We start from the raw sequence: 22013 nt of genomic DNA, 5'->3' as shown, positions 1-22013 counted from the left end.
TTTCTATGTTTCTGTGATCATACAGGTTAGTCTAATGCTGTGATCCATCTCAGGATCATGTTCAATAACCTTATCCTTTAAACTCTGCAATTCAAAACACTTCCACAAATTTCTCTAATGTCCACATTGCTGGTTCTTCAATTTCTTCCTCTTCCTCTGTAGATGACTTAACAAGCTTTTCCAGTTCATCATGTAACACTTCTCGATGGTCTTCAGTATGCTCCATCATTTCTTCATTGAGCATGCTGACAAATCCTTCTCCACGTACTTGTTTTGCACTGTCAATTATTTCCCTAACTTCTCCATTGATTCCCAGAAAGCCTTTAAAATCAGGACTTTACTCCATAAATTCTTCCAGCAGGCATTCAGAGTTTCTGGTTTTAATCCATCCACTGCAGTTTTGATGAATGTTATTGTATCAGCAATAACAAATCATTCCAGCACTGCAATATGCCAAGATTAGGGTCAGCATCAATTGCTGATCGAAAGCGATCAAATACCAGGCAGGTGTGTATGACCTTGACACACAAAATGATGACCTGGTTAAGGAGCTGAAGCAATGAAGTTGTATTTGGAAGTAAAAATACAACCTCAGCATTTTCATCTTCACAGCAAACAGATTCAGGATGGCCAGGTGCATTGTCTACAATTAATAGGACTTTAAATGGCAACCCTTTTTGTTCAAAATATTTTTTCAATTCTGGAATGAAGTATTGATGAAACCATGCCAGAAACAAGATAGGTGTCACCCAAGCTTTGGTTACGTTACCAGAAGACAGGCAGATAACTTTTCTTCTTGTTTTTGAGAGCATGTGGTTTCTTTGCTCTGTACATTATGCCTAGCTTTATCATATGACCTGTAGCATTGCTACATAAGGGCAGAGACAGTTTGTCCTTCCACACTTTATGCCCTGGTGCTTGCTTGGCACTTTTATGAATGTAGGGTCTGTCAGACATCTTTTTCCAGAACAGGCCCATTTCATCACAATGGAAGACCATCCAAAGGAGACCATCCAAATCAACCCCTTCAACTCTGCCCAAAATGTGGCAGGAGCTTCTTCATTGGCAGACACAGCATCTCCAGTCAGTTTTACATTTTTCACTCCGAACCTTTTCTTAAATCTGTACAACCATCCCCTACTTGCAGTAAATGGCTTGGTGTCACTCATTTCAGGAGAACCTTTGCTAAAAAGTCATTGTATGGGTTCTGTTTTCTTATGTGATACGTTATTGTCAATTGGAACATGCTTTCTGCTCATATCTTTCATCCATGAATGTATTGCTTTTTACATCTTAACTAAACACTTGTCACACACTGTGGCTATAACTTTTGCAGTATGAAACATAGAAACTGAGCAAGTCAGAAGGGGTCTCCTGGGCCATCTAGTCTAACCCCCGGTTCCAGCTGGCTCCATTCATGGCATGCCCACCATGTGCATGTCTAGTCTATCCTTGAACACCCTCAACGATGGGGCCTCAACCCCCTCCCATGGAAGCCCATTCCACACCCTTGGGATCCTAACTGTCAGGAAGTGTTTAGGATCCCAAGCGGTTAGCACCCTATAAGGTGCAACAGCAACAGTAGCATGAATTTATATTTATTTTTTCACAATCTCACAAGTAGAGGATTCGTTCTACTATACATCTTAGAGACCTCAACATAAATGGTTTCCCTTCCTATAAAATCTTCTCACTTAAGGGATGCATGTTATGGCCTCTCTTTGGCACATCTGATTTGCTGGCATCATTGCTCTCGTGCTTTGGGGCCATTGTTAAACAAATGAGAGTTACTTAAACAGAAGAGAGTTGATTTGATAGCCAAGAGGCTCCTAAGAGCTGGGCAGTGGATATGCTGGGATGCCTGGTGTCCTGAGCTAGACTTTCCAGGCAGTCAAACAGCCTGGCAGGATGGTTCTGCAGTGAAGGCCCCACACACCTCTGCCAGGGCACAATGACGGAGATGTTGTCCGAGTGAGAAGAGACTGCACCACAAGCCTAGAAAGTGCTGGCAACCTGCTTGCTATCCCCCTGCTTCTAAATCTCCTATCAGCCAAGACCAAAACTCAGCTCATCCCTCCTCTGTCCCACTCGCAACAACAGGCTTCTTCCTGGGCACCTATCCCCCCCCGCACCACATGTGCAGCTCCTTCAACCTCAACCACCCACCACATATACCAGGGGTGGCCAGATCAAGGCACTTGCTTGCAGCCCTCAAACATGTGGTATTTACCACTCTGGTCAGCCACAGTTAAGCAAGAATTTGATTGCCGAGTCAGCAGATACGGCAGTTCTACTGTGCGTGCATGCGTGCGAGAGAGAGAGAGAGATATTGGAAATCAATTCGTGCCTCTGACTTAAAAGAAACTGTATGCTGCCAATAATTAAATGTTGTAATAAACATGGAGCTGCCACCAAAATGGCAACTCAATGATGAGTTCTCAAATTCCTTTGTTCAACTTCTAATAAAACTAAGCCTGTTTCTTGAAGGCATTATATTATGCATTTCCCTGATCCTGGAACAGTCAATAATGTATAGGAGAGATGTGAACACATACTGCGGAATAGAAACAGGACAAAGGCTAAGCTAGACAGACAAAATATGGAAATTAAGCATGGAGCAGTTTTCTGCATCTCAGAGTTCAATATAACATTTAGATTTGACTCAGATGAGACACCTCCACTCCCTAAGCAACTTTATTATTTTTGTTTATTTTAGAAGTGCACAATACAGTGATACTTCAGCTCATGAACACCTCAGTTCATGACCAAATTGAGTTGCAAACAGAAATTTAGGGAAAAAAATTCCTTAGGTCGTGAACTCCGCATTGCGCATTGGGTGATGATCGTGGGCAAGCTCAGAGTGGGATGTGGGATGGGTGCAATTGAGGCCATCCCCTCCCACCCAGCACAACCATGATCGTGCCTGTCTTCCCTGCAGGAGCGCGCCCATGATCGCATTCATTTCCTCCCCGAGCGCACCCGCAATCGCGCCTGTCCTCCCGCCAGCATGCCCACGATTGCACCCATCTTCCCTGTGATTAAAAATATTTTTTACAGAATGAATTAACCTTATTTACATTGAACCTTATGGGGAAATTTGACTTGGTTTACAACCAATTTGGGTCATGACCAGAGTCCTGCAACGGGTTAAGTTCGTGAGCCAAGGTACCACTGTATTCCTTAATTCCTTTTAAATTTGCATTGTGGAATAGGAAATAATGTAGTACAGAGCAATTTTCTGGGACTCTGTTACCATCCAGAGAACCATTTTCCCTTTCTTTTCAGTTTGCCTGGAAACATACTGTTTCCATGTATTTGTGTATTTGCTATCCACCTGTGCAAAGAACAGCATAAGGCATTGCTAAGGGCTCCAGGCTGCCATGTCAGATAGGTCCTACTGTCCAGGTTTGCTCTTTCATGTTCAGCAAACACAATCTAGTTAAAGAAAAAGAGTGCAATGGTACAATGTCCATTGTAAAGACAGGCAGGTGTTAGGAAATGAAATCAGTACTTGAATCTCCTCCAAGTTTTCCTTTTCCTTTTCCTTCCCCTCACTGACTTTCTCTGGCTTGGGATATAGTGATGTGTAGCAACATCATGAAAAGACCACATGGAACAGATGATCATCAAAACAAGGTGAAGTTGCTCCGTGGGAGAAGTAGATGTATCCTCTGGATATCTACTGAGTGGTTAATTGTCCCCTCATCTTATTTAAGAGTGACATCCTTATATTCTCTAGGACAAATACATTTTTGGCCTCAGATAAAATGTTGACAGAAGGAAATGAGCCCACCAGTCTGGTCTGAACTTTAGTCTTGATATATCTCAATGTAAAATTAAGCTCTCATACCTTGATCTGAATGTACTTAATCAATTTTTTGAGAATTGTGAGGAGCTCATCATTTCCAACAGGAACATCTGCAAAAACATAGAAAACAAACAGGAAGCTGCTTCAAGCATTTCAGTGGAATGGAAAATTAATTCACACACATATGTACACACAGTTCAATCTCCTGTATTTAAATCCCCTATTTTTCTCCTATTAAGATACCAATCCTAGGTATACCATATTCTAATTTGTTCAAATTTGAAAATTAACCAAATATTGTCCAGGAAGATGGGGGAAGGGGGATTGACAGATGTCAAGTGGGGTGCAGTACACAGTGTAATTATAATATAAATATTGGTCTTTCAAGTACTACTTGAAGTACTATTTTCCGTTTACGTCATGGTCAGATGCTACACAAAACCATCTTCCCTTTTCATTACAGCAGCAAATCTGCGGGATAAACAGTGTACATGAAACATATTAATATATTATAATAATCCAGCACCCACCAGCAGGATACAGGAGCTTGTCTATAACGTGAATTACACCATTAGTTGCCATCAGATCTGGTTCTTTTGATTGCAGTTCATTTACCAGAAGAGTGTTGTTTACCTATGAATAAACTAATAAATATGAGAAGAAGGAAATGCATCTCCATACAGTCAAAGTAAATGCTTTCATAATAATTAACATTTCATGTAGCAAAACTCTCATCATAAGATGAACTTGGAAATTTCTGCAAGGAATTTCAAGGGACACCCACATTTTAATTAAACCAGAATAATTTGATGGTTTTTCCAAATCTTGAACTTTGGAATGCACCCCATTGGGTTATTCAAATACATAATGATCAGACAATTTTAATTTTAAAGACAGCATGACCAATGCTGAACAATGCTTGCCAAAAGACTACTGTCAGTACATACCAATTTCAAGTACAGCTTGCCACCTTGGATAGTTTTCAGAATGTTGGTCACACCAGGTTCAAATCCATTTCCAATGAAAACTCCTCGAATCAAATGATAAAGCAGAATATTTCTGAGAGCATTTTGGTCCCCTGCAGAAGAAAGATAAGGATATAAACACAGTTGGATGAATAATCCACTGAATATAATATCCTGCTTCTAGGGGCAAATGTTGCAGGAACCTTTTTACCTTTAACCATGCAACCCATGAATTCAACTCTGTTTTGCTTTTGCATATCATTCAATAGCAAACCAGACTGAGGTCAATATGAAGAACTTCAGAGACTCTTTCATTTTGAGAAGAGTGCAAATATTGTAACAAATAACGGTGTATCTCTAATAAGATTCACAACTCCATAGAACACAGTAATCTGTGAATTCAGATGGTTTTCTCCTCAATCCTTCAACTTTACAGAAGAGGAAAAGATGGGGGTGGGGGAATAATCCAAGCAAATTCCTGGCTACAATGATGGTGCAGCCATGAGAGATTTTAATTCTGAGACCATGCACTAAGCTTCCTGGAAGACAGCCTACTGGCAACTGATGGATAGCACCTTTCAGAGAAAGCAAAGGATGTACTTGGCCACAGCATGAAGAAGTTTATCAGGAGGGCTTTAAACTGATTTCTACAGGGAAGGAAGATGTACATCTGCGTGCAACATCAATTGACAAAGGCTTATGTACTGCAACAGTGAAAGAAACTCTAGCTGGACTTGTTAGTTGCAAAGCTGGGTCTGACCCATCGTGACCCCACGGACAACATTCCTCCAGGCCTTCCTGTCCTCCACCATCCCCCAGAGTCCACTTAAGCTCACACCAACTGCTTCAGTGACTCCATCTAGCCACCTCATCCTCTGCCTTCCCCTTCTTCTTTTGCCATCTATTGTTCCCAGCATTAGGCTCCTCTCCAGGGAGTCCTTCCTTCTCATTAGGTGGCCAAAGTATTTGAGTTTCATCTTTAGTATCTGGCCTTCTAAAGAGCAGTCTGGGTTGATCTCCTCTAGCACTGACCAGTTTGATCACCTTGCAGTCCAAGGGACTTGCAGGATTCTCCGTCAGCACCACAATTCAAAGGCCTCAATCCTTTGGCGCTCAGCCTTCCTTATGGTCCAGCTTTCACAGCCATACGTTGCAACTGGGAAAATCATAGCCTTGACTATACCTTTTGTCAGCAGGGTGATGTCTCTGCTTGTAGGTATGCTGTCTAGATTTGCCATGGCTTTCCTCCCAAGGAACAAGCATTTTTTAATTTCTTGGCTGCAGTCACCATCTGCGGTGACCTGGGAGCCCAGGGAAATAAAATCTGTCACTACCTCCATTTCTTCCCCATCTATTTGCCAGAACGTGGTAGGAACAGATGCCATGATCTTAGTTTTCTTAATGTTGAGTTTCAAGCCAACTTTTGCGCTCTCCTCCTTCACCTGCATCAAGAGGCTCTTTAGTTCCTCTTCACTTTCTGCCATTAGAGTGGAATCATTTGCATATCTGAAGTTTCTGATATTTCTCCCAGCAATCTTAATTCCAACTGGTGATTCATCTAGCCCTGCCTTTCTCATGATGTGCTCTGCATATGAGTTAAATAGGCAGGGCGACAGTATACAGCCTTGCCGAACTCCTTAGTCTTCCCAAAAATGTAGAAAAAATGCTAGGGAATAATTCATGCAACCTTAGATATCTATACATCAATGCGCAAAGGATGGGAAACAAACAACATGAACTCTTAGTACACAAGGGCAAACATGACCTGATAGGAATAACTGAAACTTATGCCATGAATCCCATGAATGGATTTCAAAAATTTCAGGCTATATTCTTTTCAAAAAGAATAGAAATAACAGAAAAGGAGGTAGAGTTGCACCTTGTTAAAGATGCACATCTCTGAGAAGAAATAGAGGAAGAAAAGACCAGTAATCCCATCAAGTGTATCTGGATTAATATAAATTGAAAAAGGAATCAAAGGAGCATAGCAGTTGGGTTCTATTATTATTCTCTCTCCACCCAGTCAAGGATAGGATAAGGATAAAACTTTCAAAAAATAAATTGGCAGTGTTTCAAGGAGGCATGATGTACTCAGCACCTACTTTGGCTCGGTCTTCTTCCTAAAGAACTACAACCTTCCTGATAAAGGTGTAACATAAGCTGAAGCAGCAAGATGGCAGCCCAGGATTGACAAGATAGGTCAAGGATCTAATTGGGCTAAATGAGTTCAAATCTCCAGGGCCTGATGAACTTCATCCTAGAGTCATAAAAAAGCTAGTGGAAGAACTCTCAGAATCACTATCTATAACCTTTGAGAATTCATGGACGACAGGGGAAGTGACAGATGACTGGAGAAGGGCTAATACTGTCCCTATCTACAGAAAAGAGGGAAAAAAGATGAACCTGCAAACTACTGAAAATCCTGATTAGGAAATTAGCAAAAAGCTGGCTAGACAAGTGCAGTCATTAGGTGGATACACAATTGACTGCAAAATTGGACTCCAAGAGTGCTCCTCAATGGCACATTCCCAAACTGGGGAGAGTGGGGTGCTGCAGGGTTGTGCCCTGGGGCCAGTACTCTTCAGTGTTTGTACTAATGATTTAGATGAGGAAGTACAAGATTAATTAAATTAATCACAAAGCTGAGTGGAATACCAAATACCCTGGAAGACAGAAATAAGATACAGAGTGATCTCGATAGGTTAGAACACTGGGCAGAGAACAACGGAATGAAATTAAATAGGGATAGATGTCAAGTCCTCCTCTTAGGAACAAGACTCCAAACATATCACTGCAAGATGGGGAATGCTTGACTCAACAATACTGCAAGTGAGAAAGATCTTGGGGTTACAACTGCAGAAAGGGCAAATTCTATTTTGAACTGCATTAACAGAAGTATCACTTACAACACATGTGTACTAGTTCCGTTATACTCAGCACAAGTCAGTCCTCACCTGGAGTACTGTGTCCATTTCTGGACACCTAAAGGGTACAGACGAGGTCCTGCCAGATGGACCTTGTGGAATTCTACAACAAGGTTTTGCGGTGGCTAGACAGAGGGGGCACAGTGGATGTGGTTTACCTGGATTTCAGCAAGGCCTTTGACAAAGTGCCCCATGAGCCACTTACTTTTCAAAGTCTCTTTCTCTTGTTCTGTTAAGCCTCTAAAAGCTTCATTAGTTGGAACAAAGAAAGTCCAGTCACCAGGCTGGGACAGAACCTCTTCTAGATCTGCAGCTTTCACGAGACTCAAGAAAGTGCTGAGAAGGAAAACAAGGAACAACACAATAAATTGCCATGATGATATGAACATTTGATAGAATATTAAGATGAGATTGCACATAGGGGAAAGAACGTGCCCTGAAAGGCAGATCCATATGATGAACTCATATCAGTTTGATACCACTGTAACTGTCATGAGAAATGTCATAAGAGTTGCTAAGAATTCTTTTAATAATCAAGCCCTTTCAGAAAATTACTAATTTCAGAATTCCATAGGAAGAAATGATTACTGTTAAACCAGTTTAAGACTGCAATTCTTTCTATACACACTTTCCTGGAATTAAGTCCCATCTTTCAGTCTTAATTAATTAATTAATTTACATATACTTATAGGCCTCCTATGATTGCTGAGGCCTTCTTTAATGAGCAGGTAAGCCAAGCACCCTTGTTTCTTTGTAAGATAGCACGTGAATTAATTCTATTGGAATATTTTAGAGATATGAAACATTTTATGCTTTTAATCTATTGTAGCCTTAGGCAATAGTAAAATGATTCATTGCATGAGTTTTGGGTCAAATCACTGTTTTTTCCCAGCTAACTAGCATTCCACTGCTCTGAGTAAGTGCCATCTACCTACAGCCTGAAATACAGCTGGAGGTAGGAAATGTGTGGCCCTTCAGATGTTTTAGCCTGTACCTCTCATTAACTCTAGCCAATAGTGAAAGATTATGAGAACTGTTGTCCAAAACATCTGGAGGGATATAGATCACTCACCCCTGGTTAAAGCCATGGATAATAGTCAGATAAGGATGGGCCAAGCTTATTTCCCAGTGTTGTGAATAAGTTTCTTCCAAGATTTGTTTAAAACAGCAACAAGAATGCTTAAACAAAAGTAAGTTGTTGAAGGCTACCAGCAATTGGAAAGGGGATTTCCCTCAGGTTCAAATATATTTCCAGTAAGTAAAAAAAGTTCCTGTGGAAGGGACTGAGTGGAGGAGCATTTGGTCTTCCACTACTCTTCGCTCAAAAACAGTCTGCTCAAAATGGCACCCTCCCATCACTGCTTTTAGTTAAAAGAAATGGTGTGGAAAAATTACATGGAAGTCTGTGATATATAAGTTGGTCCTTACAAACGTGTGTGGAGAACCATATTTAATTTTATCCCAGAAAACTGAAGGCTTCATTTTAAAAGACCACCAGCATGTACACACTTGTAGCATTTTCCTGTGTGTTGGAAGTTTCACCTCCTTTTCAAACATTTCTTTTAGTTCTCATCCGAGTTGAGTATTGTTGCATATTTTCAGAACAAATTAGGTACCTTACCTATTTTTGCTGGATGCCCCTGCTGTCCAGGCTATGACCAGAGAATTTTGTGTTTGCTTTTTAAACATTTTCTTTTATTTTCCCACACTGTAAATTTATTCCTTATTAAATCACATTTTACTTTTTGTACTCATGATTGCATCTTAATCTACTCTGAATCTGCTTGAATCTATGCTGCCCAACTGTTTGGTTTATTTTTTACCCCCTTTTTATTTTTTTAAAAAATACAGAAAAAAAACAACATAAATACATAAATACAACCATCATAATAGTATTACACACAAAAACCCAACTAATGAATAAAAAAAGGAAAATAATACAGTGCTGCCACCACCCAAGAGACCAATAATATCTCCATTTTAATTCATATATTGTAACAATTAATAATATATAATATACTTCAATTATATCCATATCCCCTCCAAAAATTCATATAATCTTGAATAGGCTTGCAACCTATACCCTCTATCAATACTGCTTTTACAAAATCTTCCCAAATTTCATTATATTCATTTGCTTTTATTAACCCTTTTTAAATTTGTATTTCTGTTGTCAGTTTGTCATTAATTACCATATTCCATATTTCATTATACAATTAATGCCTTTGCATAACCCAATTCTGTTTCCAATATTTAACTATCACTAACCTAGCTTCCATTATCAAACTTATGATCCATTTTTTCTTAACTTCATTTATATCTTATTTTTCAGTCAACAGCAATAACACAATCCCAACTGTTTGGAAAGGTCCATCGCATAGGGCCTATTTCTATCTGTGTAAGACTGCTCCCCAATATTTTCAGATTTGATTATTTATTTTATAAAAAATGTCCTGATAACACAATTTATCTGTCAGTGTTTGAAGAGGTTTTACACCATCAACAAAAGGTAGAAACATCACTTAAAACCTACTAGGGACCTTAGAATCTCAAAGATGTCTCTAAAATGTGTTTCCATGAAGAAAAAGAATGGAGCAAAAGGAGAACTGTGGAATGAAAAAAAAAAGTTGTCCATACATTCTGAGATGAACATATCACACTGGAATTTTAGTCCATCTCATTGCCTTGATGATGGACTTTCTTCTCCTCCTATTTCACTAACTTTGTAACTGTATATATCATCACTATGGAGAATAAAACACAAATTTATAACTGCTGTGCCCTGACTTACTTCATCACTGGTATTTATAGGCAAGCTCAAGGTTTACTTGGGTGGTGAGAATGCTGAAGTAAATTTTAGAAACAAGTCAGAATTTCAAATTTAGATTTTCAAAAAGCAGGGTTTCAGACATTGAGATCACCTTCATCTCTAAAGGTTAGGGAGGCAAAGAAATTCCCATAGATGCAGTTTTTCTCACAAGTGCAGCATTATAATGGGAATCCTCCCTTCTATGCCATTGTGATGTTATATTTTGTTTAAATCAATTGTTCAGTTTTTGATCATCCAAATCTGAAATATGTGAGATACACACACCAAAACTGGTGATATAACCATCCAGTCAAGAAAAGGTGAGGATGTAATTGTGTTTTTTTATGAATTTTCATTATACAATGTAACCCCCTTGCAAACTCTGAAATGTAAAATTTCAGAATAATTCATGACATCTCCCAATTTCACTGTACAAAAGCCAGTTCTCATGTTTCTGTATAGTTTAGTTTTGATGTGGTTAAAAATCATTACATACCTGAATCGTTTATCAGAACTCAGTATTTCATGCAGAGTTTTTTCTGCCGGTTTGATTATTTCCTTGAAAACATGGATAAATCCATTTCTTCCCTCCTTACTTCCTCGGATCATGCATGCATTCTCAATACACACAGCCTAGCAATGAAAAAGTAAACTCAAACAACATAAAGTGGAAAAATATGCAACACAGATCCTGGATGAAACTTTGTTTCCTTGCATACAATTTACTCAGAAGTAATTTCTACTGTGTTTAGTGGGACTTACTCCAAGCTAAATGGGTGTAGGTCAATGATTTAATAAGGCATATTGCAGTAAGCTTAAATGTGCAAATTTTCAAAATTAATCTGGGGACACTCTATCACCATTTTAAATCATTCCAAAATGTTTTGCTGTCACAAGTATTTCCAAAAAGTTTAGCTTCACTTACTGTACGATACACAAATACTCTGAGCTTCTTCCCTCCCAAAGTCTCCAAGAACTGTCCATTGTAGAGGTCATTCAGGCCAACTTTCACATTCAAAATGTGATTCTTCAGGATGAGTTTGAGGAGCCGCTGGTCCATAGTTAAGGTGTCATCTGAACATTTGGACAGAACATAATGTCAACATTAGGTTTTCTTGTTATTTGACATCCACTGTATCTCATGATAATCTAAAACAGTGAACATGCTATGTTCATGCTATGTTCATAAGAAGAAACATAGAAACAGAGCGAGTCAGAAGGGGCCTCTCAGGCTATCCAGTCTGACCCCTGGCCCCAGCCGGATCCACGCATGACATGCCTACCATGTGCATGTCCAGCCAATTCTTGAAATCCCTCATCAATGGGGCTTCAACCATCTCATGTGGAATCCCAAAAGGTTCTAAAGGGAGTGTGCAAGAGGGGTTCTTCCTTGTCCTACATCATGGCATGTGTTTCTGATGGGACACCTTTAATGATGGCATTAGCAGGCCAGTCTCACCACCCCACATCTTACTGCCTAACTGGACCAAAGAAGTCCTGTGGGTATGCCATGGGCATCTCTGAGGGTAGGGGGAAATGTTCACTCTTTCTTAATCCCATTAAGGCAAACTCTGATCAGTTGGTTCCATTTTCACATGGCTTGCCTGTAGCCTGAGTAAACCAAGTGTGTGTATTGCTTTTTAAAGAACTCCTATCGTTGTCTTTAAAGGTTGTGGTGGAATCAGGTGGCATACCTGTGTGACAGAAAATGAGAGCCTCTCCTCTTATGCAGTGTTAGCACTCATTTGCTCGTTGCTACCAGAGGCTACAAAGACTGGCTCCCTGGGATGCAACCATTTAAGGAGGTCTTTGTATCCCATAATCATCCTGGAAGTGATGTGAGACTGAAAGAGTGGGTTTTATATGCAATAATGTGTTTTTTGCCTACTCACAAAGCTCTCTTAAGGTTTGTATCAATAAACATGTGGTCAACTAAATCTTTTAAGGGGATTTCAGTGTCAATATTTCATTATTTTAAATACTTTCAAAGTCTGTGTAGACCTTCTTGATAGTACTGTACAAAAGGATGAAATATCTTTTATTTTTAATACCACCAATTCTGTTGGCCTACCTACCAGAAAAAGCTCCATTCACGGGAGCTAGCAGGGTATACTCTTCCTCTGGCTTTATAGCTGCAGCCAAACCAAGCTGAGCCACCAAGTCTGTAAAAGTAGCTTGTTGGGGACCAGCCAGTTCAGTAACTTGCTTAGCTGAAATTAAGAAATAAATACAAATGGACAAATGTTAATTTCCCCGCAAAATTCTCATCTTGCAGACAATCTTTTCCACAGCAAGATTCATAGGAGTTGTATTTATCAGTGCAGTCCATATTATTTAAAAATAGAAATAAAGGTCAATCCAGCTGTTGGTCCAATCTAGCAGCCAATCAATATTGAAGTTAATGAATGTAGAGATCACTCATGCATCACTCACCAGAGTCAGGAATAAGCACTTGGTCTACAAGGTGAATTACGCCATTACTTGTCACAATGTCTTTTCTTTTTACCATTTTTACTCCATTGATCGTCAAGCTTTCGCCATCACAGCCAACTTCAACTGTATTGCCTTCTAAGGTTTCAAAGGCAGCCCCACCCATGATAGCTTCAGAACACTGAAGAGTATTCAAAATGTGGAACTTTAGCAGAGCTGAACAGAGAAAAGAACAAGAAGACCCATGTGCTCAGATCAGTCTTGAGAAAACATGTAATTATGTACCACCAATATAATGAAGTGGGGTTTTTTGTTTTACCCACCAGGGAAATCTGTATTAATAAACGTACTTCAAACTATAACAGTACACTCTTTGCTCAGAAATAAGTGTTTACAATGTAGCTGAACTACCCAGTGTATTTAGGATTTCATCTTTTGTAATGGATGTATTGGCACATGCAATTCCCCCTTCATTCTGTTTAAAATACATATGTGCTACTGTGCTGTGAAAAAAATGAAAGAAAAGGCTTTACTTTTTTCTCCTTTATGCAGCATTTATCTATTGCTGAGTGGGGTAACTGACCTAAGATGCCTCCTGTAGCTGGCATAGTATAAAGAAGTTGTCATTACAGGAGCTGCAAGACAGGAGACATTTCGAGTATTTCCTTACCAGTCTTCAGCTAGAACAACCCACTGAGATCAAAACAAAAAGGAATTCATTACAATTAGAGCTAGGCCAAAGAAGGCCTATTCTTACCCTACTAAAACCATTCAGGCTTTTCCAAAGTGTTACTGTTAGATCTTTTATTTTTATCTCGGTTTGATATGCAAATGGATTACCATTTTTAAGTGATTTTAAATAACTTGGGGAGTTTTAAACTGATCTGGATTATTTTGTGTAAGGTATTAAAAGTTTGTCCATGTTTTGGTGCAAATCATAGGTACTAATCTGAGCCTAACCACATACCCGCAAGAGGAAATCTTAATTTTTCTAGGGCAGTTGTACCCATGAAGCCCTGTCTGGCAGCTCCCCAGACTCCCAGCATCTGCAACCATGGAAAAAAACAGGCAAAAAAGAAATGCTCTAAAACCAAAATTGATTGTTTGTACCATGGAGCGGTAACCACGAAGCTGGAAGCAGTGGCTGAACATTCCACATACTTCCTGGGATTTTCTAGGAATAAGTTTCCTACGATTTGTTCTTCACAGCATCCCCCCGCTCCTTTTTTGATGATTTTGTTGGCATGGCTGGAAGTTCCAGAAACTTGCTGCTCTTGTTGCAGCATTTATCTGTGCACTGTATGCATCTGAATGTACCCCAACCCAGAGGACACCCAATGCAGCCGTTGTACTAAAAAAGTCATTTGCCCCTGTTCTAGAGATCGGTGCAGAAGTCCAAGAATATACCCAGGTACTGGTAGAAAGAGAAGCTGTGCATCCCTGGACATTGACTAATCTTGTTTAATTACAACAACTGCACCAAAGCTATCTTGGTTTACTACTAAAGCTGAAGAAGCCAAACAGGCCTATACAATCACACTTAAAGTTTTTAAAGTAGCAGCAAAGTCCTTCTTGCTAGCTGCTCCAGCTCTGTTAGGTCTATTCTGGAAATATGAACCAGGCTTTTAGGGTATCACTCAATTTTTTCACAGTAAGCAACAGGTTTCCCCTAGAAGTTTGAAAGAAAATTTCATTGAATAATGGAATGTCATTTTATCCTCCATTTAAAGGAACCCTGTCTGCTGTCCCCTAGTTGGTCAGCAGGTTCTGAGAAAGACTTTCTCCCTGAAGCCAAAGGGAGACATCTATACAGTGTCAACAATATTTCCTAGGTGAACCAACAGTTTGACTTGCTATACTGCACCTTCCTATGTGCATATGCATGTCTTTCTGCTGATCTCCCAGCTTCTGCAGCAATTTTTCCACAGCTATTGAGGTCCACAAAGCAGTTAAATGTGTATCTTCTGGTGGGCAGAGCCAGTGACACAACTAAAAAAACACTTTCCAGTTCTGCTTTTATTTAAGTGAAAAATAACACTGCTTACTCACATGTATGTCTAATTTAGATGTATTGCTTCTACATTTATAAATGATCCCCAGTGCATAGAAGGCTTTAATTGAGTGGAAAAATTGATGAACTGTGGGAGAGTTGCTATACTAGTAGGAGGGGAGTGTTACTCTGTTTTTATCCTTGCCACCATCACATTTGTTGACCTGTTGAGTCACAACTCCTTTCCTCTCCAGCTTCTCGTCTATGGGATCAAGAATAAAGAAGCTCGGCTCTTTACCAAAGAGGTTTGAATTCAAATTCAAAACCAGGCAAATGTGTGTAAGGAGACTTGTCTCCACCCATTTTCTTTCTTCTTACTTACAATCTCCTTATTTTGACAGAAATTGACAAGGTTTAATGATAGAGGGCAACTCTTAGTGGGGATTCATCGGGATGGCAGTCAGTGATGAGCAGGGTCCCCCATGGCTCAGTCCTGGGACTGATCCTGTTCAATCTTTTCATCGATGACCTGGAAGAGGGAGTGACCAGTCTGCTGATCAAATTCTCAGATGATACTAAAATGGAGGCATTCAATGGGGATACAGGATGACATTCAATGGGGATAAGTGCTAGGTCTTGCACACCATCCTGTTGTCCCCGGCCCACTTCCATGGTCTGGCCAGATCCTTCTGGAGTACCTGTTCCTCAGTTGTGGCCACTGCCCCTGTTTTAGTATATGTGAATTCGATCAGCAAACTGGTCATGCCCCCTTTCAGGTCATTCATGGAAAGCTTGAAGAGGACTGGTCCCAGGAAAGAGCCCTCGGGGACCTTGCTCATCACTGACCACCATCCCATTGATTCCCCACTAACACTTATCCTCTGCTTTCAGTCCATCAACTATGCCCTAATCTATTGGACAGTACATTGGTCTATTCCCAAACTCCTCAATTTCTCAACCAGGACATCATGGGGCACTTTGTCAAAGGCCTTGCTGAAATCCAGGTAAACTACATCCACCCCATCCCCTCTGCCAAGCCACCTCAAAACCTTGTCATACAATTCCACAAGGTTTGTCTGGCAGGACCTGTTTTTGTGGAAGCTGTGTTGCATGGCTGACAACCTCCCTTCCCTATCCAGGGTTTCTAGATCTCTCCTTCTTACGAGTCTATCCATTGTCTTTACCAGAATGGGCTAACTGGCCTGTAATCTCCATGACCCCTCTACTCCTCTTTTTGAAGGCTGGGCCCACTGACATCACCCTCCATTTCTCTGGAACCTCACCCATTCTCCATGAGGTCTCAAAAATAGAGGGCAGAGGACGTGAGAGTACCCTTGTCAACCCCCGAAGTACCCTTGGGTGTAACCTGTCAGGGCCTGGCAACTTTGTAACGTCCAGTGCCCTGAGGAGCTCCTTGACTTCTAGTGCAGGTGACTCTAATCTGTGCCCCTAAAGTCCTGGCTTCACCCGCCCCCCCATGAAAATCTCCCCCATCCTACATTGGGGAGAACACAGAGGCAAAATAGTCATTCAGCATCTGTGCCTGTTCCCTCACACCAATCACTGAATCCCCGTCCTCTTGCTATTTACATGTTGGTAGGAGCCCTTTTTGTTACTCCTGATATTGCTCCCTCCTATGAGTACGTTCTTTTGTCCACTTGCCCCAGTGTCCATTTCCTACAGAGGTTCCTCTTACCACCTCTCTTTGCATCCACAGCAGTGCCCTCCTTTGCCTCTTCACCTTGCTAACTAGTGGCATCATCAAGGCTCGCACTTCCAAGACCTCCCTTTTGAGTGCCATCTACCCCTACTGATCTCCCTTGCCTTCCAGTACCCTCCGCAGGAGACTTTCCCCAGTCTGGCCTTCTATTGACCAAATCTGGCCCTCATGGATTCCCAGCTTCTAGCATTCGACCTGTCGCTCATCACCAATCCCCAAATCTCAAAGCAAAGGATGGACAATCACTCGCATCCAGAGATCCCCTAATCTGCATCTCATTCACCAGGTCCTCCCTGTTGGTCAAAAGCAAGTCAAGGATATTTAACCCCCACCCCCCTGTCACCGCCTGGACCTTCTACATGAAAAATCCTCCCTCCATAGCATCTAGAAAGTGATGTGACTGGGCTGTTGCCAGCAAATGAGTCTCCCAGCTAATATCTGGGAGACTGAAATCTCCCATAATTATTGCATCCCTCCCCTGGGATAGCCTTTCAATCTGATCTATCAGGGTATCGTCCAGGGTCTCAAGTTCACTTGGTGGACAATAGCATGCCCCCACTATCAGGTCCCTGCCCTCATCAAGACCCTTCAGTTTTACCCAGACGGCCTCTCCCAGATCCCCATCTGCACCACTCTCTATCTAATTGCATACTGTCCCTTCCTTGACATGCAACAACCCCTCCCCTCTTTCCCTTCCTGTCCCCCTCTATGTTTGCATTCCAATAATGCCTTTCATCCTGCCATATTTCCCATCAGGTCATACCCTCCTATTCCCAGGAGAGCCACAAGCTCTTCCTGCCTGTTTCCCATGGTCCTAGCATTGGTATACATGCATCTCAGCTTCTTCCCAAGAACCTTGGCTTCCTCCTTCCTCCCTGAATATAAGCAACAATCCATGATAAAACATTTTCTTTTTTTAATCCTGCATTTATTTTACTGAAATACCTTCAGAAGCCACCTTGTCACCCATGATTCTTTCCAAGACTCCACGTGGTAGTTTCTCAAATGCTTCATTTGTAGGGGCAAAGAGTGTGTAATGTCCAGGCTTCCCAAGCATTTCCATTACATCCGATGTAAAAGCAGCAGCCTAAGCAAGCAATGGGGGACACTTATTAGAACATCTGGCTACACACTGACATGGAAGGTATAGAGAGGCACTTTTGTTAATATTAAGAGCTAAGTACAGTAACAACTGACTATTCTGAAATTAAAAGTAATGAATTGTACCTTATCATAGTCTTTTTTATTTTTGCATTTTTCTTAGACAACAGATTGGGGCAACCCTTTCTGCAACACATGTAACAGTACCTATTTCTTCTTCCAAAGTGCATCTTAGGATAAAATTACAACTCTATCTACCATCTGTCTTTCTATCTATCCATCTGTCATTTATCTGTCTATGCAGTCTGGAATCCTATGCTTATCAATTCAAAAGTAAGTCCCTTTGAGCTCAGTGGGGCTTACTTTTGAGTAGACATGCATAGAATTGAACTTATATTTAGATGCAGGAACCTGTATGCCTACATCATAAAGAAGCTCTCAGCCTCATGATGTGCAAATAATAATAATTAATAATACTTAATAAACAGCTAAGCACCCGACCCCAAATACCTGCGATATGAAGTGCACATATTTCCCTGTTAACTAATCTTACAGGAAAAACCACCTCCTGAAATGTCCCTACATCCCAGATGTTTCAATTTGTACTTCATTTCATTTCAGTCTAGAAGTGAATGCACTATTTCTTCAGTGAGTTAAATTAGGTTACAAGAGGAACTCTCCAAATGCGGAAATGGAGGATGGAAGTGTGGACTTTCTGGTCCTGTTCAGGGAGACAAAATGCTTGCAGTCATGGGTTGGAAGGGGCCTTTTAGGCATCGAATCCAATCTAGTCTAACACAACAGTTTCATTGTCTGAGTGTTCTGATGTTGATATGCAGAGGGTGCTAAAACGAAACAGTATGTCTAGTAGCAGTTCAGAAAGTCCCTTTGGGCAAAATATGTCAGTAACCCTGGTCAGTGAGAATATAACTCAAGAAACAGGTTTGATTCTTTGTTTTTTCCCCCATGCTCAATTTTTGTTGTTCAAAATTTAGACTCAAATTTTCCAGTGTGGTCCATGTAATGATAAAATCATGCTTTTCCCAGATTTCACACAGGACAAATCTAATCAGAGAAGGAAGCTTGAGGAAGCTCGATGCATGGCCAGAAATCTTAATCTGAAATTCTACAGAACTGATCCTGAGTGTTTGTAGTAGATTTCCAAGATGAATTGAAGATGTAGTGATCCTGAGAAGCTGCAGAATCTATCTTTATGAGTATTTGAGTTAACTGCTCTGCTCAGAAATTGTCTTCAGATCTTACAGCTCCTGCTACAGCTTTTGTTTAATTCTACTGTCCACTTTCCACAAATTGATTGGAACCTCCACACGTTCCAACATGGCTTACATATTTAACAAGATAAAGTTCAGGCATTTTGCCATCTTCCTTCTTCCTCTGCTAGGTTTTGTTTACTACTTGCTCTCTCCCCCTCCCTCTTAAATGTTTTTCTTGACTAGCTTGGCCGTGTTAAGGTTAATAGTATTTCTGGTCTGAATAATCAGTGACATAATTGATGATTGCATAAGGGCAGAGTATGATGGGCTGTGCTGTTGTCTTGTGGGAGCCAAAAAGTTTATTTTTTCTTGCTGTGAGCTAGAAAGTTTCTACTGATTTTGATTTTTTTCCTTTTTGATAGGTTTCCTTATTAATCTTTTCTTTCAAACTGTAGCATTTTAGTTACTTTTTTCCACTGTAAGGGTGTAAGGCACCACGATGACACTGTGACAGTATCTATAACATATGTTTTGAATTACTCTGTGACAGATCATTCTTGTACCAAAAATAAGATTTATAAGGATACAATAACAAACAATATATACATAATAATTCTATATCTGAAATGACTTCTTGTAATTTCAAGGGACAGCAGAATCCAATTAAACAGAAGGTACTTTCCATACTAAAGGGATATGGCACTGATATGTGAATGTGTTCTTTAGAAATGCATCTAACTGTCAGCAGAAACATATTGCCTGCCAAGCAAATGGGTGGAAGAGGTCTATGCAACAGACACTTTGACCAAGTTTAAGGAGGTAGTGATCTTAATCTAGCTATATGGATCTCTCTCTCTCTCTCTTCCTCTGTGTGCATGCGTGTGTGTTTTCAATACAACAAACTAACTATTATTGATCCCAATGGTTGGTTTTTCATTCTGGTTGGAAAATGCAATGAGAAAGTAATGATTTTCATTATTGTGTATGGGTCTAATAATGGCTGTCCAGCCAAGTTTCATGAATGCTTTAGCAGATTGTTTACATGAGACCCTAACAGGCAAGCAATTGGTTTCTAAATTAAATTGAGTCTCATATCTCCTATGAATATCTTCAAAAAGGATGCAACTTTCAGTCAAAACAGTGGATTTTGACTTCCTAACCTTTCCTTATACCATCAGGCATATTTCCTGACTTGCACTAGATTTTGATCTTTGCTACTTAGAGTAGATTCGTCTCCCTGGTCAGCTTTAGAATCTTCCTTTCTAGACCCACTTCCCAAGTGAATTTCATTGGGCTCTTGTCACACCAAAATAGATAAAGTAGTTGCAGCTGTTCTGGGTGGTGGTAAGGTGAGTTCAGCAGGGACTCCTCCTGAGAAGATCCAATTAAATGCTCTCCTGCCCTCTGCTATGATCATAGTGTAATAATGCCTGGGATGGGGATCATTGTAATGTCTCAAACATGCTGCAGGAACTGTAGAAAGAAAGGGCTGGGAACCACCCTGGCAGTGGGGGGATGCTTCTCTCTCCCTCTACCAGGCACAGAAGTGATACCAAGAAGCATCCACTACCCCTCCACTTAACAAGCAGCTTGTCAAGTGGAGTGGGGTGCTTTCTTGCTGCTTAGTCAATGTTCTGCCCAACAGAACAATGCCACAAGCAAGCTTTGGGGTAGGCTGCCTCACACTGGGCTTTGAAACTCACTGCAAGGCTGTTCCCCACTCCAGGTTCCTTGTCTCACACAAAGCAATCCTCTTCTTCTGACATATATAAAATTGATTTCCTGGCATTTTGCTTGAAATCCCATCTGTTTAGTATTCAATTATAAATATAAAGTCTGGGTCAGATTTTAGAGAGCAAGAATTTGAAACTACTTGAGTAACTAGAAATTTCTAAGTTTTCAGTATATAAATTAACATAAATTGTATATGATCACCTACAATTTTGAAAAAGGGGCCTCACAAAGAAAAGGATTCTTCAAGTGAATCCTCCTTTCAAGGATCATTGTGCAGTTTCCTTGAAAGTACTTTTTAACTTTGTGAATCTTGCGCCAAGACAAATGCTTTCCTAACACTGATTCCAATTTGCAGGTACATTCTCCCTCTTATCACTGAATAGATCCTGCTTCTCTAAGACCAAGTTTAACAAGTTTACATCTCTTAGGATATTTAAGAGGAAGGTGGAGGTCTATCTTGCTCTACCTTAAGAGAAAGCTGTTATGGTCCATATAATGAAGATAGAAAGGCTTTTTAACTAAAAATGAGACAATGTATTCAGCCCAAAATATTTTACCTCTGAAGAGACAAGAATAGAAAATTCTGAAAATCTGGAGCAACTGCTTCTTTGAACAATTAGTACTATCTTCAGATCCATTCATCCTCAGTTTCTTATGGTATTCAGCTGTGTCTTTACATTTAAGAACACAGCTCCATCTGTTCATTGGACTAAAGGAGTTTCTTCATTAGGAAGAAAGTAGAAAACTTACCCTGAGAGATGAGAGATCATCTTCTGCTTCAATGAAGTCTTGAATGGTATTTCCAACTGGGGTCAGCACACGGTCAATCACATGAACAACACCATTTGTAGCAATCTGGTTGCCATGGATGATTCTGGCACAGTTAACAGTAACAACCTAGCATTGAAGAATGATGCAAGAGAATGTTAAGCATGGACCATTTGGCTGTCTTTCCCTCAGAGGAAGCGTTACCTATCTTTCTTATAACTTACCTATGAGACATGCAGTATCTTCTGTGAAATGTTCTGGAAACAATCTAGCTAGCATATATTTGTGCAATAGAACTTACACCGACCTTTTACATTTTCAGCTGTATTGAACACCTGATAAAAATGATGGTTAGATAAACATGTGAGTTGTGTATTATGGACAGCTGTTGCCAACTCTGAGAATTTTAATAGGATGGATCTAGATCACTGGGACTCCATCTCCATCTGCCTGCATACTCTGCTAATATTCTTTTCCAAATCCAAGTTCTGCAAGCTGTGGTGCCCCAGTGGGGTTTTGATGTCTTTTAAGTATCTGGAAAACTGTGTTT

General features: G+C 40.4%; 1 protein-coding gene across 1 annotated transcript in view; it reads right to left on the bottom strand.

The window, feature by feature from the left end:
- POSTN (periostin) overlaps positions 1–22013 on the bottom strand; it is a 54382-nt gene that overhangs the window by 17947 nt on the left and 14422 nt on the right. The window contains exons 6-15 of the mRNA XM_044452472.1: positions 21446–21592; positions 17592–17733; positions 12940–13152; positions 12582–12716; positions 11432–11580; positions 11003–11139; positions 7903–8033; positions 4756–4886; positions 4339–4441; positions 3851–3918 (exon numbers count right to left, since the gene is read on the bottom strand). Of these exons, the coding sequence (XP_044308407.1) occupies positions 3851–3918; positions 4339–4441; positions 4756–4886; positions 7903–8033; positions 11003–11139; positions 11432–11580; positions 12582–12716; positions 12940–13152; positions 17592–17733; positions 21446–21592 (1356 nt within the window). The remainder of the gene's footprint in view (positions 1–3850; positions 3919–4338; positions 4442–4755; positions 4887–7902; positions 8034–11002; positions 11140–11431; positions 11581–12581; positions 12717–12939; positions 13153–17591; positions 17734–21445; positions 21593–22013) is intronic.

Source organism: Varanus komodoensis, unplaced genomic scaffold, assembly GCF_004798865.1.
Source record: "Varanus komodoensis strain SLA01 unplaced genomic scaffold, ASM479886v1 scaffold72, whole genome shotgun sequence".
Taxonomy (NCBI): domain Eukaryota; kingdom Metazoa; phylum Chordata; class Lepidosauria; order Squamata; family Varanidae; genus Varanus; species Varanus komodoensis.
The sequence above is the reverse complement of the archived record's forward strand: the minus strand, read 5'-3'. Positions and strand labels throughout refer to the sequence as shown.